Below are 19,298 nucleotides of genomic sequence, written 5' to 3'. Positions count from 1 at the left end.
TTACAAAAGCCATAATTGCGATCAATTATCGTGCACTATTATCAGAACAAAGCCTTCCATCATCGCAGGCAATCCGTCATGCGACTATCGATTTTAAAAGCGACCCCAAGGTTGACGAACCGAACTGTTATTAAGTTCGGTTTGTTATTTTTTTATTGACGTGATTTGTTACGACAGACACCATTTGGTCGGACAAGTAGAACACCGATGTGATAAAACCATAATTTTAACGTCGGCATAACGATGTTATGATTCTCATATCGTCGCCTATATAGTGAAAACTAAGTAAGCGCCTGTTGTCGCCAAACGAAGTAAATACTCCTTTGGCCAAAACTCTATGGTCCAGTCCTTTAAATAGAAACATAATGGCGGACATTTTTAAGAAGAAAACAAAACAGTTGACGATCGGGAGCGAAAAGGATTGGTCTTGGTTGAACTACAGAAAATACTGGTAATTGGTAGATAATCGAAACAAATGTAAGTATGAATATTGGATGATGTGTCATATGTATGAACTAATAGGGTTTTACCAAAATCACATTCGAATGTGGTTTTGGTTAACAAAACCTCGCAATGGACACGTTAGTTTCTGTCCAGGTAAAAATCTATGGTCTCTATTTTTACCCGGATTGAGAAATTGAGATTCCATTAAAGAAAATCACATCAGAATATGATTATTTAAAAAGGCTCTAACGTGGTATCTGTTGTAATATATGATGACAATACTGATCTTAGGAACTCGTTGACTTCGTATACCGAAAGGTGCGACATAGTGCGACATATTTTATATTGTAACAACTCTTTTACCAATGATGACGAATAAATGAATTTGAATTTGAAACTTCATACCAAAAGCGGCTGCAATGTCATCTGAACAGCATCTTATTTCTCTGACTACCCTTTTAAGGATCACCGGTGTGAGTTTACCCAACCGGGTCCACATGATACCAGAGTGAGGCCCTTTTATCTCAGGACATCCACCACCACCTTATGATCATTTCGACGGACATCCGTTTTGTGAAAATTTTAAATGATGTTATTGACTTGTTTTTGTGTGGCGTCCTTTTATAATTAACTACATACACATACATAAACTCACGCCTATTTCCCACCGGAGTAAGCAGAGACTATAGAATTCCATTTGCTTCGATCCTGACACACTTCTCTTGCTTCCTCCACATTCATCAATCGCTTCATACACGCACGCCGGTTCAGAGTAGATCGTATTAAACCTTTTCTAAGGACATCTCCAATTTGGTCATCGTAAGTCCTTCTTGGTCTTCCTCTGCCAGCCCTACCATCAACTTAACCTTTATAATTAACTATGTCTATTCTATTTTAGTTTACGTACTTATGTATCTTCATTTTCCGAGCAGGAATTCCTAAATAACATAACATACATAACATAAACTGCCTATATACGTCCCACTGCTGGGCACAGGCCTCCCCTCAATCAACCGGAGGGGGTATGGAGCATACTCCACCACGCTGCTCCAATGCGGGTTGATGGAGGTGTTTTTACGGCTAATAGCCGGGACCAACGGCTTAACGTGCCCTCCGAAGCACGGAAGCTTTTTCGGACAATCAGGTGATTCAAGCCTGAAAAGTCCTTGCCAAACAAAGGATAGTCTCACAAAGAGATTTCGACAATGTCCCCATCGGGAATCGAACCCGGACCCCCAGATCGTGAGCCTAACGCTCTAACCACTAGACCACGGAGGCTGTTCCTAAATACCTTAACAAAATTAGCACAATACTTAAATTGATCATAAATGACAAGAATTTTACGCAAAAAAAGGCTATTCAATTTGGCTGCTTACAATTATCCGTGTTGGGCCTAAGTAATTCGACAGGACGAGACAGGAATACTAAATAGTCACGGTCGAATGCTTTAAAACTGAGGTCAGAGCATAAATTCGTGGAACTAAAAAGCGGGAAGTACCTTTACGACACAAATTATTGTGATTACGAATAAAAAACATAGAACACGTTTAGCTGCTTATCCTCCCAGGTATACCAAAGACCCGACAGAGAGACTGTGTTAGTATTAAAAAAAAACCCCGACCAGAAAAAAAGTACGCTAACAGCAGACCAGCTCAGTGGTTCCAGAAGACATTAGTGTTTCAAATGTCAGATACTTACCACATTATGCTTGCAAGCAAACTGAGCGTATAACATTCCTATCACACCTAACAAACGACCTGATGACCTTGAAGACCTGAACCGATTTCCACCAAACATAGCTAAGAACACTCTCGATTGATATACCTTTCAAACAAAAAAAAAACCGCATTAAAATCGGATCATCCGTTTGGGAGCTACGATGCCACAGACAGACACATACACACAAACTTCGTCAAACTTACAACACCCCGTCTTTTTTGCGTCGGAAGTTAAAAAGGGGAACTGATTGACAAAACTCATCATCTCCCTAGCGTTATCCTCTTTCTCATAAGGTTTGCTTACCTAATCTGAAGATTTGACGGATCCGGTTATTTACAGACGCGACTGCCTCTCTGACCTTTCAACTCGCGAAGAGAATACTCCAGCCCAATACAGGTTAGGAGGTCACATATCTCTGATACGTATTTCTCAGGAATGTGGGTTTCCTCGTGATGTTTTCCTTCACCGCTAAGCACGGGATAATCAGTTATGATCCAAACATGGATTCGAAAACTAATTTGAAAATCATTGGATTAGGCTCATGCTGGGATTCAAATCTGCGACTACGCAGTGAGAGTCAAACGTTCTTCCAACTGGGCTACCACGGCTCTCTAGGACTGATTGACAGAAGTAATGGGACAAAAAATCCAGTAGTTCTGTTAACAGAAGTGATACAACAGAATTTTGTTGTCTTTATGTCCAAAATGAAGAACTGTTTTCTTACATTGATCAACTTTGGATATTTATATTTATGACATCTCAGACTCACCTAGTGGTATAATCCTCTGGGTACGGCACGAGGATCCCCTCAGGGGACGGCTGGGGGGTGTCACCGACCCAGAAGTAGGCATCAGGGCCTGTGCCGTCGTATGCGAAGTTCCTCACGAAAACCGTATTCTCGTCGACGGCATATACCGTCCCCCTGATACCATGAGCGTATTGGGTCAGGCGGCCTATCAGCCGGCCGTAGTATGGTTCCTGGCGACGGGTTGACACCACTCCTGAAAAGAAGAGACAGGCTATGAATTTTGGATACAGAAAAATACTAAAATGTTTATTTCATTATGTTTTTTTAAAGAAACACTAGGTCAAGATTACTCTATATCGGAGAAGCATGAAGATTTTGATGAGTGGTGGAAGCGAAAGTGGTGTATCAGGATCGTATCGAGTGAAATTCCAGAGTCACTGCCTACCCCAGCGGTATTAAGCGTGATCTTATGTTACATCATCATCATCAGCCCATTAACGTCTCCACTGCTGGGGCACGGGCCTTCCCTATGGATGGATAGGAATTATGTTACAATATGTATGTTTTTTTTAATCGTTCTATTACTAACACTAGATTCAGTTTGTTTATTGCTTGTTACTAACCTCTATGGAACAGGCTTTTTGGTGGGAAACGGGAACGGGACAGTTGCTTTCTTCATTGAATAATCTAATTAATTAATACGAAGTGGTGTTTTGTGGTTAATGATCGCATTAAGTTAGTCGGAAGACATTCGCAAGTGTTATTATATCGGAGTATTCAATAAACAAAGTGTATCTGCCTATTTTCGCTTCGTGCCAGGAAGCCGCTTCATAACTCGAAAGTTTATGCGGACTTTTCGTTTGGGGTTCGGAATAGGAGTCTACTCCGAGGGTGGGGGCTTAGGTTTCATCATCATCACCTTTCATCATTTCATTATTCATCAAGAAAAAAAATACGTAAGATATGGCTGTATGGGCATAGTTCCCTTTGTCTTACCCTTCGGGGAAAACCAACCACCACCACCTCCATGGAACATGTCCGAAATAAACCTTTTTTATTTATTTATTTATATGGATACTTAATACATGGAATTTAGATTTACTTCAAAGATTTACTTTATTAAGTATGACTTCAAAGACAGGTTCATAAACAGGTTTGTATGAAAACATTCGTCTTATTATGTCCCAATACATCGAGGGTTTGAGGTCGCCGGTTTGAATCCCAGCACGTACCTAAACCAATGATTTTCGAACCCATGTTTGGATCATAAATGCTTATCACATGCTCAGCGGTGAAGGAAAACATCGTGAGGAAACCCACATTCCCGAAAAATGCTTGACGGAGGTATATGACCAAACCTGTATTTGGGGTGGTTTTCCTTTTACAGGTTAGAAGGTCAGACAGACAGTCGCTTTTGTAAACAACAGGAGCTATCAAATCTTCAGGTTAGGTAAGCGGATCCTGTAAGAAACGACATAATGCTAGAGAGATGATGATATCGAACAAAGCTAATCTCTCAACCAGATCGGAATAGACCACGGAATAGAAGAAAGAGATTGGAAAGGCACTAGCGCGCATTTTGTATGAGAACCGCTGTCGCCAGTTCAACTCCACTCTCTTTTACTACTACTCCTGCAAACAGATAACTACGATAGCTCTACTGCTTCTCAAATTTCACAGCCACTTTACCGGCAATGTATATTTTATGTGACAGACTGCAATTTTATCATTATTTTTCGTAAGATACTGCATACAAAAGTATTTTTTGATAAATAGCCGATCATACTAAGGTTTTTAGCTTTCCTGTGATAAAGAGGGATCTCCTTGCATGATAGTCGATATTTGACTTATTGCCTTATTGCCCTGCAAGTTAAAATACACAAAACGACCTTAATGGAGTGCAAAGTTGAAGTATGAAATATTTGCTCATACTTGTATGTAGTAGGCTTTCTCATCTCTCTCTCCTCTTCTTTATAACGTTTTTCTTTTCTATTCCATTCTTCTTACATCTTCTTCTTTATAAACTAGGTATTGTAGTACTGTCATGGTTTCCTTTCTTCCATAGTAATGTATGTATATATTAACGTATTTATATATTATTATAATCATTATTTATTGTCTTCTATGTATTGTTTTTAATATATTATAGTTTATCTATACGTAGTTATAAGTACTTATATTTTTCAACATTTTATTATTATTTTATTAATTTTATTTGCACTGTCTATCCCGCTACATTTTTCATTAAATTCATATCCTATACCTAAAGGTTGCCTGGAAGAGATTGCTACCTTAGCAATAAGGCCGCCTGTTGTACTACCAATTTAATTATAATACTCATGTATTTTTAATGTGATTCAAGTGCAATAAAGAGTTTTTGTATTGTATTGTAGGCTGAGCTGTAGGCCATCTACGGGGTCCACAGGTGGCGGATAGTGATACGGTCATCAGATATGATGGTTAGCTGCGAATATAAAAATAAGCAGTCCCCGACCAAACAGCGACATGATTAGCAGAACGTAGTGGGCAGCTAACTGGGACGGGCTAACCTATAAAATGCTACTTAGGTTCTATGACGATCTTGTGACGTAGCGAGTAGGCGCCGCTACTTCAAAAGCGCACCCCTGATGCCGGGCAGTAGCGGTATCGGTACTGGTTGGAGGCCGAGGAAATGGATTTTGGTAGGGCTCTAGATAGAACATCACCGATCGAGAAAAGTCGGTGTACTGCCGAATGGAAGGCGATTGGGGCAACTACCGTTCTACACGCCCTACCTATGGAGTAATGAAGGCGATTACTCCACCGACAAGAGCGCAACTCTCAAATAAAGAGAGAGAGACTTGTATGGCGCGCGTTTCGCGCCCTCGTGGCCCTTCCAACGTCTTTCTTATATTCCGTGGAATAGACTATCTAGCATTGTAAGACTTCGGTGGCCCATTCTTTGTCAAATAGCCGATTTAATATTGATTCTGAACAATAGTGCATATAGGTCGTATCGTATCGGATCTAGGACTAGTTGGTAGGTACCGTGTTTGCTTCAATATATTGACTGACTCGAGTCGATAACTGGGAAAGTTCTATCGTGGTCCATACTAATACATAAACATACCTATGCAGGTTGTAAGTGACATCGTAACGAAAACTTTGAGGGATGATTCAGACAATCAAGTAGAATATTCCTTTGCAAAAGTATGGAACTGGAAATAATTTAAAAAGACATTAAAATTATTTCGAATTTTCCGACAGGAGTTTCCACTTGATATCAACTCAGCATCATGGTCTGAATCATCCCCCTCAGTATTTGTTACGGTGTCACTAACACCCATAAGTACTCGTATGGCTACCACGTACTTGTATTGGTGTAAGTGACATATAAATTATTTTTCAACTTTTGCAGTGGAAATTCCGCTTGATATTAACTCAGAGTAATGAGCTGAATCATCCCTCTCAGTATTCGTTACGATGCTACTAACAGTCTGTATACGTCCCAGTGCTGGGCACAGGCCTTTCAATCAACCGGAGGGAGCATACTCCACCACGCTGCTTCACTTTCTGTGTGGCGACAAAAACAAGACAATAACATCATTTTTTTAAAACACCCAGAAACTTTGTAAAAAGGGTTTTTATAAGGTTACGTGATTATTTAGAAGATGGAATTAACTGTCCAGCTGAGTGTGAGGCTCCCCAAGCCAGATGCGGTCCTTGGCGTAGGACAGCGACGCTATCTACTCCATTTGTCCCCAGTGGCGGATTTACCAGTAGGCTGAGTAGGCTGAAGCCTAGGGCGGCAGATTGTAGGGGGCGGCAAATTTGGCCCAAATTTTTTTTTGTCTTACATAAATAAAAAAGAAATATTATATAGAAACAAGTGTCAAGAATTGTAACATTTTAGTAATGCACAATATACTGAACATTCTTACGTCTGTACGGGCTTCAACCGAACATATTTTGCTAACTTTGCGCCGTGCTTTTGGTAGCGCTGCGTACTCGATTATAATTAGTATGTCAGTGTGAAACGGTCACTCAACATAAAGGATACGTACTAGCCACGAGCGCTAATAGACAAATTAACCTACTTAAACGAATCTTTGAGTTAACGATCAACTCCTACAACTGGAACTGAAGGTGGAGCGATGAAGCCGGAACCCAGCTTTGGCCCTTACATCGTTTGGTCCTTCGAGCTACTAGTGAAGTGTTGTGTTAGTGACTGTGATAGCGAATCAGTGCTTTTGGCCACTCACATGCGGGTCTCACCAACTGCATTGAGAAAACGCACATATCACTGTGTAACTACCACATACTTCTTCCAGCGACGCTTTACCAACTGACGCCACGATGGCAATTAACATAGATCAACTCCTTCAGAAACAGAAGGTGACCTACGATAACATCAAGAAAATCACCTACAACTACGCTAAGGATCCTGTTAAATGGAAGAATTTGGGTTATCGATGAAAAACATCTAGAGGATTTGGAGGCTCACTGAGCTGAGTTTAGCATGAATCACGAAAATCTTGCACCACCAAACTGCGAGTAGTTTTTAACGCCTCTATGAAAACGGACAGTAACTACAGCCTCAACGATCTCATGGAGACAGGACCCAGGATATCTGCTCTCTCATTATATCAAGTGGAGGAGCTATAAATACACTCTCGCTGCCGATATTGAGACGATGTTTCGCGTCACATTTTTACACGAAGATCAATGACCTCTGCAAAAGATCATCTGGCAGTCATCTCCCAACAATATACTACAGAAGATGGACCTGTGTACGCTAACGTACTGGATGAAAGCAGCCCCGTTTCTTGCTATTCGCACACTAAAGCAACTGGCAAATGACGAAGGACACTAGTTTCCTATGGCAGATAAAGCATTACGTCACCAATTCTATATGGATGACGTCATTACAAAAACAACTTTTCGAACTGTTACGCAAGGGTGGATTTACGCTGAGAAAATGGGCAACTAACGATACAGATGTCCTTCAGGATCTCCCCGAAGAGCAGAAAGTCAATAAAATGTCTTTAAATTCAAACAGGATACACCAACAAAAATGCTTGGACTTGGCTGGTATACATTATGCGACCAGTTTTGTTCACGGAACGGGAAAATAACTAAACGGATGTTATTATCGGACATAAGCAAGCTATACTACCCCATCGGGTGACTTGCTCCGATAGTAGTCAGTGCTAAAATATTATTCCAAAACTTGTGGAATAATGAACTTATACCCGACGAAATGGCGAAAGAATGGAAAAAAATCCAGTCAGATTTGGAAATTTTATCTGAAATAGCAATACCCAGGTGGATAAATAGTGACAGTAAGCACATTGAACTGGTTGGATTTTGTGCGAAAAGGCCTATGCTTGCGTGATTTACATCAAAACAACTAATGAGTACGGTGAATGTCACAACACTGAACTGAACAAGAAACCTTCCCTGCCGAGACTGGAATTATGTGGAGCGCTTCTATGGCGCGGCTTATGGAGAAGGTCAAGCTTGCACTGTCAGAGTATGAACTTACCATTCACTGCTAGACGGACTCCTGGGTCGTGTTGGCGTGGCTGCAAGGAGGCAATAAGAAAGAACTGGGAAAAATATGTCTCTAATCGAACGGAAATTACTAACTCAATAATACCCACCACACAATGGAAGTACGTCAAATTAATTCTAATAATCCTGTCGACTGTGCTAGTAGAGCATTACTGCCGTCTTAGCTTATAAACTTCGATTTGTGGTGGCACGGACCTACCTGGCTGAAAACGGGACATAAGGATGTCTAAGGTCCATCTTGCACATCAAGTGGCAGGATCGAGTTCCAAACACAGAAATTTTGCATCGTGCTGGTCTATCCGGAATAGAAGCGCTCATCATAAAGCACCAACTGAGCTGATGCGGTCACGTCTTGCGAATGGATGACAGCAGATCGCCGCAAGCAGTTTTGTATTCCGAGCTCTCTAGCGGAAAGCGAAAACATGGTGGGCAATATCTGCGTTACAAAGACGTGCTTAAATACAATCTCGTAGCATGTGAGATACTAACTGTTAGTTGGGAGGAGGCGCCGCACCGTTCACAAGCGGGTCAATTTATTTGAAAAGAAGCGTTTACAAGATCTTGACGCAAAGCATCAAATACGGAAGAATCGACCGAAACCGTGTTATAATTACACACTCAATTCGTCAGGCCAGTTTCAAGTCGAAGTTCGGTTTCGCCACCCACATCAGAGCCCACCACAACAACGGGATAGATATTTAGGAGTCGCTGTCGCCGGATATGGTTTGGACGACATGATGATGATAATTAGTACATGCTGCTGTTTTTAGCTCAACAGTATACACTTCACTAAATCGTCGGCTGTAAAAATAATTTAGAAACTGACACAACTATCCCCTAGTTCACAATCATACTAATAACGGGAAAAAGTCGATGTAATGAGGACGATAGAACACAAATCATAAAGTTGCAATTTCTTTTACAGAATAAATGTAAGTAATTAATATGATTGTGAACTAGCGTATCGAATTTCAGAGGTCAGTAGGGGCGGCAAAAATTGAATAGCCTACTGGCGGCAAATTTGTAAATCCGCCACTGTTTGTCCCCCTCTCGGAGAACCTTCCACCGGGTCATGAGCTGACAAGGCCGACCTGGAAATCTTTACAGGTCTTTCCATTTCCACACACAGGTTGGCCGAAGTAAAGATAACCTGTCCAGGTGGTCTCAACGGATCGGACCTGAGCTGCGTGTGTGGTGTTACGCCACAGACCATGGCTCACCATCTTGCCCCGCGTGCCCTGGTACCTGTACGCGAGAGGAGCTGATGAATGCCACCGAAAATGCTGTCCGGGTGGAAAAATACTGGGCTGAAAAAATCTGAATGCCATCGAAACGACAAGAAGAAGACTGTCCAGGGTCTAATAGCAGCCAATTTTTTTTTAAAGAACATCAAGGGCCCTGTGCGGAGGTTTTTCTTGCATCTTCTTTTCCCGGCTAAAAGGTTGTGAGAAGCTGCAGTAGTTTTAGGCGGATGAGACGTTCGTTATGTAAAAAATACGATTCAAAGTGTAACTATGTTACCTACTGAATAAAGATGTTTTGGAATTTGATTTTGGCTACCACACTGTCGTCTAGATATAATTTTGGTTGACATTTGGTCTACAGACACACATGCATACAAAAAGAAAAAGATTAGATACAGACAACTAATCAACAGAGATGAAGCTCTGTATTAAACACGCCAGGTATGTATGTGTGCTGCGACAGCGCAAATCGGTCGTAGTTCAGCGCAAGTTTTTGCTCTTACGAAAAAACGCTGATTTTCAGCTACAACACGGCTGGAGGAATCCATAGAATATTACTCTAACTACAAGACTCGTTCGATATTCGAACAAGACGTGCCACGCCATCAAAGAAATCTTACTTACAGATTGTACTCTACTGAGAAATTCTTATTGAGCATTTTTTATATCTACTTACTTTATTTTATTTTCGATGCTATAAAGTGTAAAGGATCTAGACTGAAATAAAATATTAACAGTCGGATTCACGCTCGTAATGTCTATCGGAGTAGGTAGAACTGCCAGCACACCCCAAAAACCAGCCAAATACAGGTTAGGTCACATACCTCCGAAAATGTATTTCTCAGGAACATTCATCATCAGTATTTTCCTTCACCGCTGAGCACTTGATAATCATTTATGATCCAAACATGAATTCGAAAACAAATTCGACATACTTACATGGTTTACGCTTGTGCTGAATTCGAACCTGCGACCTCAAAGTGAGAGGCGAGCGTTCTGTCAACTGGGCTCTAAACATTGCAACCTTTAATAAATAAATAAATTATGTTCATCTTGGCGAGTTCTGATCACTTATCATTGTTCAGCTAAGTAGTGACTTACAATTTAGGGCTGCACAACTTTACAAGTCACTTGAAAAAAAATCATTACCTTTGAGGTAAATCTGTTTAAAAATAAACTTATGGACGATGTTGGTAACACTCTAATTCCCAAATCGGCAAACAATAGCGAGAGGAAGCAGGGGTTTGAAGGATCTCATTATTGTAACAGGGTGCTGCCATGGCGACCGGCGCTCCTCTTTGAGTTTTGTTGTCTCTTGTATTATTAGTGAGAGGGTTTTTGTTTCTATGCTGGACTGTGGGTGAATATAAAATGATAATAGTGGAACGCATCGTTCCGCTAATTATTAACCCCCGATACAACGACCCCGCCGGCGTGGTCCATTTCCCTCTTTCAGGGCTGATCGCTATCGTCCCACAGATTCATATTCATATTCATTTATTGCATGTCACAAACATAAATTAAGGTGGAACATAGTAAAAAGGTACATGTGACGCCCTGCAAGGGCACGGCAATATAAAAGAGGCGACACTAGGTGCCTTATTATAATAATATTATAATGGTGCCAATTCCTGTAAATACCATCTAATTTTATTTTAAGTTATATCTGTCATTTTCTTATCCGCCGAAAAGGAAAGGGACGGCTAATCGACAAGCATAAAATTTATGGAACACACGTCAATTTTAAGCACAAATCTAAACCAACCGTCTAAAAATTTTACATCAGTCAATAACCCGACACAGTTAAGTAGACAGCACGTCAAACGGATTGCATACCAGCGACATACCTTTTTGATTCGCCCGGGTTATTCATTCATTTACTCATTCATCTAAAATTAAGAGCTGTGAATCATCAGTACCTTTCCTTTTCAACGGATATGAAAATGACGGATATAACTTAAAATAAAATTAGGCGGTGTCTGCAGGAATCGGGGCCATTATCTAACTAAATAGTATTATTAAGTAATTAGGTACAAAATTATATAATACAGCAACTATGCAAGCGACTGATTCTTTCAAATACAATCCTCTTAGCCGACGCCCTGAGCCGAGGTTCGCGCCCAACTGGGCACCTTCAGGCCTGCTATCTTAAATTTTGTACTGAGTGAGAGCCCTCAGCTCTCCCCATTTGTCCGGTCAAGTATTTAATGCATGCCACAAATCCTAGGTCAAATATAAATTATGAAATTCCGATTCTAAATAAAGACAGATCTAAAACTGAAAAATATTTTATTAACATTGTATTTAGTAATAATAATTGATAAATAAGTAATCAATTATTTTTTTATATTTAACTTCTTTGCGAGTCGAAGGCGATCGATATAAAATTTTTGCTGACCAATAACTAATATTTAACTTATTTTTGAATTTTAATCAAGAAAAACGCAATAATATGTGCGAATTTTATCACGTTTCTCTATGACGTCAAAGTGTGCTTTTTCATACAAATTCATAGAGCAACACGGACCTCCGCGGACCTACATATTCCATAGTAATTTCGTGTTTTGACGTTTAGTAAAAAGTAACTGATTTCACTAGTTCACAGGAAAACAGGACAAAAACTACACGGAAAATAATAAAAAAAAACTTAGATTAAAAATTATTAGAACATGACAAACAAACGACAATCGTAACATGTAACAGATATTTGTAAATGCAACACATTGTGATCATCTGCGGTGGCGTCCGGAATAAAAGGACCTCGCTCAACCCAGACGTTTAAACTTGATGCAATTTCGCAAATAACTCTTAAATCGAGGAGTCTGAGCACCCCGCAGCGACACAGGCGAGGGGAGAGACTCGTTTATATTATCTAATTATACTAAGTGGGACCAGACGCAGGGGATCTTTACAGTGAGAACACGCTCATAAATACGTAACGTTTTCCCCCCTCCGAATCCAGAGTTTTTCAATCTTATTAACAACATAACATACGCTCTTGAGGAGCTCGGTGGCGCAGCGGTAAACGCGCTCGGTCTGCGATTGTTGAAGTTAAGCAACTTTCGCAAAGGCCGGTCATAGGATGGGTGACCACAAAAAAAAGTTTTCATCTCGAGCTCCTCCGTGCTTCGGAAGGCACGTTAAGCCGTTGGTCCCGGCTGCATTAGCAGTCGTTAATAACCACCAATCCGCACTGGGCCCGCGTGATGGTTTAAGGCCCGATCTCCCTATCCATCCATAGGGAAGGCCCGTGCCCCAGCAGTGGGGAGGTTAATGGGCTGGTGATGATGATGATACGCTCTCGACTAATACTTATATCTCAACTAGCGACCCACCCCGGCTTCGCTCGGGTGCAATGCAAAAAATGAAATTATTTACGACATCACATTAAAAACCTCAAAAATAACAGTATTTCTCAAAATATAAACATTTGTCATAATTGCGTGCGGGACGGTATTATAAATATATGTGCGACATACATAATAATGTGTATATGTATGTACATGTAATGTGTATATGTATACATCGTAACGAAAACTTTGAAAGATGAATCAAACCATGATTCGGAGATGATATCAAGTGGAATTTTCCGTCGCAAAAGCATGGAACTGGCGAGAATGCTTACCTCATCATGATGGAGTGTGTACGGAACGAGGATCTGAGAATACAGCTGCTAGATAGTTACAGTAATATTGATCAGGTGGGGGGCTGTAACAGTGCTTTGTCTTTCCCATTGTCGGGAGAAGCAATGGCACTGTACAAAACTGTAATGATGGGCTTGAAGAGAAGGGGATGAACAATTTGTTTTAAGCCAAAAAAATATTGTTTTAGTTTCAGTTGTTTTTAGTTTGTGTAAGTTGTAGAATCGAAGAAGTCACTACGGAGTGACATTATCTTTTTGTAAGATAAAACTCCTTAAATAAAGAAAAAAAAGTATGGAACTGAAAATAATTAAAAAAACACAATAATATTCTTGAATTTTCCGACAGGAAATTCCACTTGATATCAACTCAGAATCATGGTTTGATTCATCCTTCAAAGTTTTCGTTACGGGGTCACTAACACCCATACGTACTTGTATGGCTACCTGTGAGTACTTGTATGGGGTGTACAAGTGACATCGTAACGAATACTGAGAGGGATGATTCAGCTGATTATTTTGAGTTAATATCAAGTGGAATTTTGTATCGCAAAAGTATAGAATTGAAAATAATTTAAGAAAACTAAAAAACAACATTTTGCGATGGAAAATTCCACTTGATATCAACTCAGAATCATGGTCTGAATCATCCCCCTCAGTATTCTAACATTCATCATTCATCATTCGTTACGATGTCACTAACACCCAGTATGTATGTCGAAGGTTTTACCTGAATATACTTTTTTTATTAAGTATTATTTTCTTATTATTAATAAAAATAAGACAACCAAACCAAATTGGAGATGTCCTTATAAAAGGTTTAATACGATCTACTCTGAACGACTCTGATTGATGAATGTGGAGGAAGCAAGAGAAGTGTGTCAGGATCGAAGCAAATAGAATTCTATAGTCTCTGCTTACCCCGGTGGGAAATAGGCGTGAGTTTATGTATGTATGTCATAATAATAAGTCGCGTCGTGAACAGGGTGAGGCACGAATTGGCTCGTAGTATAAATGGTACGTAGTAAATAGATAGTATTATTTTCATTGTAAAACCTGTATGTTTGAAATTAAACTTAAAGTAGGTATAATTAAGACAGTTTACATATAATCCCTATGCACAGGAGGCAAAGTCGCAAATGTCTTCTGTCTCAGTATTTATCTAATATCCTCCACGGCGCCATTAAGGGATATTTTGATTGACATGCTTCCCTCCCCCGTAGCCCGTAACCGGTAGGGTGGTTAGGGTTGCCAGTAAAAAGATTTTCATGTCTTTTCTTTTTTTTAAAGGTGACTTGTTATAGGTTTCCTTTCGATGCCATTTACTACTTGGCCGGACAAATAGGGAGCGCTAAGAACTCGCCTGGTTCAAAATTATTTAAATTATAACAATACATCTGAGGGTGCCTAGTTGGATTGATAGGCCCCTTTCGTTACACGTTTCCCCACTGGGAATCAAACCCAGAACTTCAGCATCGTGAGCCCAACGCTCAACGGTCATCCTATGCAGTGCACGTTTAAATATTACTTTTATTTACCTTAATATTTGATATCTTATTGCCGGCCGATTATTATTACAATTACAGTTTCTTTCGTCGTAAGATTGTCTGGAAGAAATTGCAATAAGATCGCCTATTGTACGTCTGCTACCGTACTTGTATACTGTTCTTTTCATATGTGATTGTGCAATAAAGAATTTTGTATATTTTAAAAATTTACCGTACTTCGGACATTTAAAGTAACATACCACATAACTGCCTTATTTTTCCCTAAAAAGAAGCATGGAGAGGAATACTACTCAGACAAGAGTGTGACTCTTAAATTAGTGATTAGTACCTCACATACCTAAAAGTTTATAGAATGATTTACATCAATTAATTGCATAAGCATTTCTTCAATACTTTTGGCAGCCCTAACACCACCCTCCGTAACAACCCCGACAGAGCCAACCCTCTGCAGTTAATACAGTTTTGTCTTGGCATTTCGATACTCATTTGTTTCTACCAGACACGAACAACCAGGGAGATGAGGAAAAAAAGATGCAAAAAAAATAGAATATGTTAACAACTCTCTACATTGAAAGACACATCTTTCGTCTCTTTCACACTAGGCAATGTACTATATCTCTGTCCTGCTGTCATTCTATGCTGCGTTAGGGTATAAATATGAAAATATCAGCATAAACTCACGCCCGTAATCCCAAATGGGGTGGGCAGAGCCACAAGTAATCAAAGACAACTTGCAGCCACTGTTGATACGAAGCCCAAAGATGGATAAATGGATGAATGGATGGATGGTCTTATTGGACCTGAAACGCGGTATTGAAGTTTGCACAGCGCGACGCATACTTTTATCAAATTTTACATAACGAACTTCTCATCCGCTTATAACTACTGCAGCTTCTCACAACCTGTATAGGCGGGAAAAGAAGCTGCAAGGAAAACCTCGGTATAGAGACCTAGACACCTTTCCTAGATAGGCTAGTTTCCAACTAGTGAAATCAGTTACATAAACAGCCTATATACATCCCACTGCTGGGCACAGGCCTCCCCTCAATCAACCGGAGGGGATATGGAGCATACTTCACCATGCTGCTCCACTACGCGTTGGTGAAAGTGTTTTTACGGCTAATAGCCTGGACCAATAGCTAACGTGCCCTCCGAAGCACGGAATCATCTTACATTTTCAGACAATCAGGATTCAAGCCTGAAAAGTCCTTACCAAACAAAGGACAATCTCACAAAGTGATTTCGACCATGTCCCCATCGGGAATCGAACCCGGACCTCCAGATCGTGAGCCTGACGCTCACTAAACGTGAAAACATGGAATTACTATGTAGGTAATTTGTATGAAAACGCACACTGTGACGTCATAGAGAAACGTGACAAAATGTCGCACTTATTATTACGTTTTTCTTGATTAAAATTCATAAATAAATTAAATAGAAAAAAGGAAATGTTTTTCGTTAGTTTTAGATCAGTCTTTATTTAGTAATTACAATTTCATAATTTATCTTGAACCTAGTGCGACTCAATTTTGCGGTAGTCAGAGGTGCATCCATCGCAAGATGAACTCAGTACCCACGCCTCACCGCGCTTACTGTTCTTCTTCTATCGTGTGGGTTATGAGGTGGATGACCAACCTCATTAACCCTGGTGTCAGATATAACCCTCAATAATAATATTAAGCCGCCAAAGCTCCCTGACGTGGCTCAAGTAACGACTACATACTTACATCAGTTAGCAGTAACCGGGACCAACGGCTTAACGTGCCTACCGAAGCACGGATCATCTTACTTCTGGACAATCAGGTGAGCAGCCTGCAATGTCTTAATCAAACTAGGGATCACAAAGTGATTTGTCCCCACCGAGATTAGAACCTGGGACCTCCGAATCGTGAACAGAACGCTCAACCACTGGACCACGGAGGCCGTTATAGGTGGTGATGAAGGATAGGTGGTGAACCGTATCGCCGTCCACAATGTCCGAACCAACTGTGTTAGGCCAGGCGCGCACTACGAATTTTTCGCCGCGCGGCAGAAAAAAGCAGCGGCATAATGTCGCACTGTAATTCTGTACCAAACAGTTTTAAATTGTATTGCGCGCACTTGACGGCAGTGCCACCGCAGCGGCGCAGTATTACAGTGCGACATTATGCCGCTGCTTTTTTCTGCCGCGCGGCGAAAAACTCGTAATGCGCGCCTGGCCTTAGTGAAGATTATTGTTAAAAATGTCAGTGCGGCACAGAGTTTTACACGATATCCCTTTAGAAAATCCTTGACAATCGAAACCGCGGAATGGAAATAGGAGCCTCGTAAAAACCTTTACTGCAGCATAAACAGGGAATTCGTCTGCCATCCGTACCTAGTCCCTCTGTACTTGAGTTGACGGCTCTCTTAGTGTTCTTCCTCACGCGACGCGAGGCGTTCGATATCGAAACCATAGGGTATTTCCAGTCAATGATCACTACATAACACAAAACAAAGTCGCTTTTTCTGTCCCTATAACCCTATGTACTTACGCTTAAATCTTTAAAACTACGCAACAAGAAATAGCAATGGGAATTCGTGACGTCATATGTTCCTAGTGCTGTACTAGCTACAATCAGCTACGTACAGATAGAGCGCTAGGCGACGATCTGGAGGCAGGGTTCGATTCCCGATGGGGACATTGTTGAAATCATTTTTGTGAGACTGTCCGAAACCGTTGGTCCCGAGCCACTAGCCCAAATACTTCCACCCACCCGCAGTGCAGCAGCGTGGTGGAGTATGCTCCATACCCCTTCCGGTTGATTGAGGGGAGGCCTGTGCCCAGCAGTGGGACGTATATAGGCTGATAATGTTATTATGTAAGTACCCTAATATCGCAGATCGATGCGATATCATACGCATGTGTCGGTTTTATAATAATGTCGCCTCCATAAATAAAAACCTGGATGTTTTTAATAATTTTGGAACATTTAGAACACAAATTATCAAAAGTCTAAAATCAGTCGAAAACTGAAGTCGCTTTGTTTTCTGAATTGTAATCTTTTTTTTTTCTTTACCTCTTTTTAGTTGCTATATGATTTTGCATGCTGTCAACGCACCCCATTTGAGATGTTGACTGACCATTTTTGTTTGTAATTGTATATTTTATCATGTACTGTTAATGTCCTGTTGTGTGTTGCAATAAATAAATATCTAATCGCGTTGTGAGGTAGGTCACTTAGGAGCTTTATTTCCCATAAGTACCTACTTGTTGTATCGATTTGAGCATGTGTGGGGTTGATGTTGAAAATGTAGATATTAAGCGAAGTGTTTATTTATTTTATTTTATTCGGGTAGCTTACAGCCTTTTTTCAAAATGGATACTTGTAAATACAAACAAATGATAAAACGTTTTAAATGTCCATACAGATTCAGATACAGCCAGAAACTAAATTAGGTTTTTTGGTCAGCAAGGTTTTTACACTTTGAACGTCATTGAAAAATAGGTCAAAGCGAGTATCAGTATTAAGCTTATTAACTAATCGTAATGTTCTAGGTTAGAAGCTATTTATCTTTTTTCTTAGATTTTGGCTTCGCGCGGCTTGCGCATTTGCCACAAACAAAATTAGGGAAACGGATAAGTAGGAAAAACAAGGAACGGAATTAGATGCTATTGCTTCTATAATAGGCTACTTGACAACCTAGTCAAATGAGATACTTTTTACGAAACGTCAAAACGAAATTTTTCTTTGGAGTTTGTAATGGCAATACTGTCCTGTGACGTTATAAATAAAAGCGGTCAAACGTCGTACTCATTGTTACTTAATTCAAAACAGGAATTCGAAAATAATTCGAAAAGTTAAATGAGATTGATTTTTGATCATCTTAGACTGGCTTTCTATTTCTAAAAAAATTTCTGGCTTTCAGTCAAATACCCTATAGAAAAGTAATGGAGACTAGAGTTGCCGTTCTATACGCAGTATTATTCCTTATTTTATGCTAAAAAATTTACCCAAACGAAGCCGGGCCGAGTCGCTAGTAATCTACAAGAGGTAAACTTTAACATAATACATTATCTTCCCTTAACTTCACACTTTCACAATCCATGTTAATGCCAGTAGGGTGGCTATGAGAGGTCGTTTAGACAAGACAGATGGCTAGGGTGCATGTGATTTGCGCGGAAACGGGAAAAGTTAGCGCAGATTTCAATGAGGGGATCCAGAGATGATTGGCATTATAGATTTAGATTGATTTCTTTGTTGTTGGAAAGATGTATGGAGCTGAGGTTTTCGGATCTTTCATTTATTGCTTATGCCAGTAAACATGCTTTTTACTATTCGATTTATTTTCGAATTTTATTTATAAATTAAGTAACAATGAGTACGACGTTTGACCGCTTTTATTGATAACGTCACACGACAGTATTTCCATGCAAACTCCAAAGAGAAATTTCGTTTTGATGTTTCGTAAAAAGTATCTCA

General features: G+C 40.2%; 1 protein-coding gene across 1 annotated transcript in view; it reads right to left on the bottom strand.

The window, feature by feature from the left end:
- The window catches only part of LOC126377035 (protein Skeletor, isoforms B/C), a 57,520-nt gene that overhangs the window by 27,528 nt on the left and 10,694 nt on the right, over positions 1–19,298 (bottom strand). The window contains exon 2 of the mRNA XM_050024655.1: positions 2,933–3,164. Coding sequence (XP_049880612.1) covers positions 2,933–3,164 — 232 coding nt within the window. The remainder of the gene's footprint in view (positions 1–2,932; positions 3,165–19,298) is intronic.

Source organism: Pectinophora gossypiella, chromosome 22 (assembly GCF_024362695.1).
Source record: "Pectinophora gossypiella chromosome 22, ilPecGoss1.1, whole genome shotgun sequence".
Taxonomy (NCBI): domain Eukaryota; kingdom Metazoa; phylum Arthropoda; class Insecta; order Lepidoptera; family Gelechiidae; genus Pectinophora; species Pectinophora gossypiella.
This window is presented reverse-complemented; position numbering and strand designations above follow the sequence as displayed.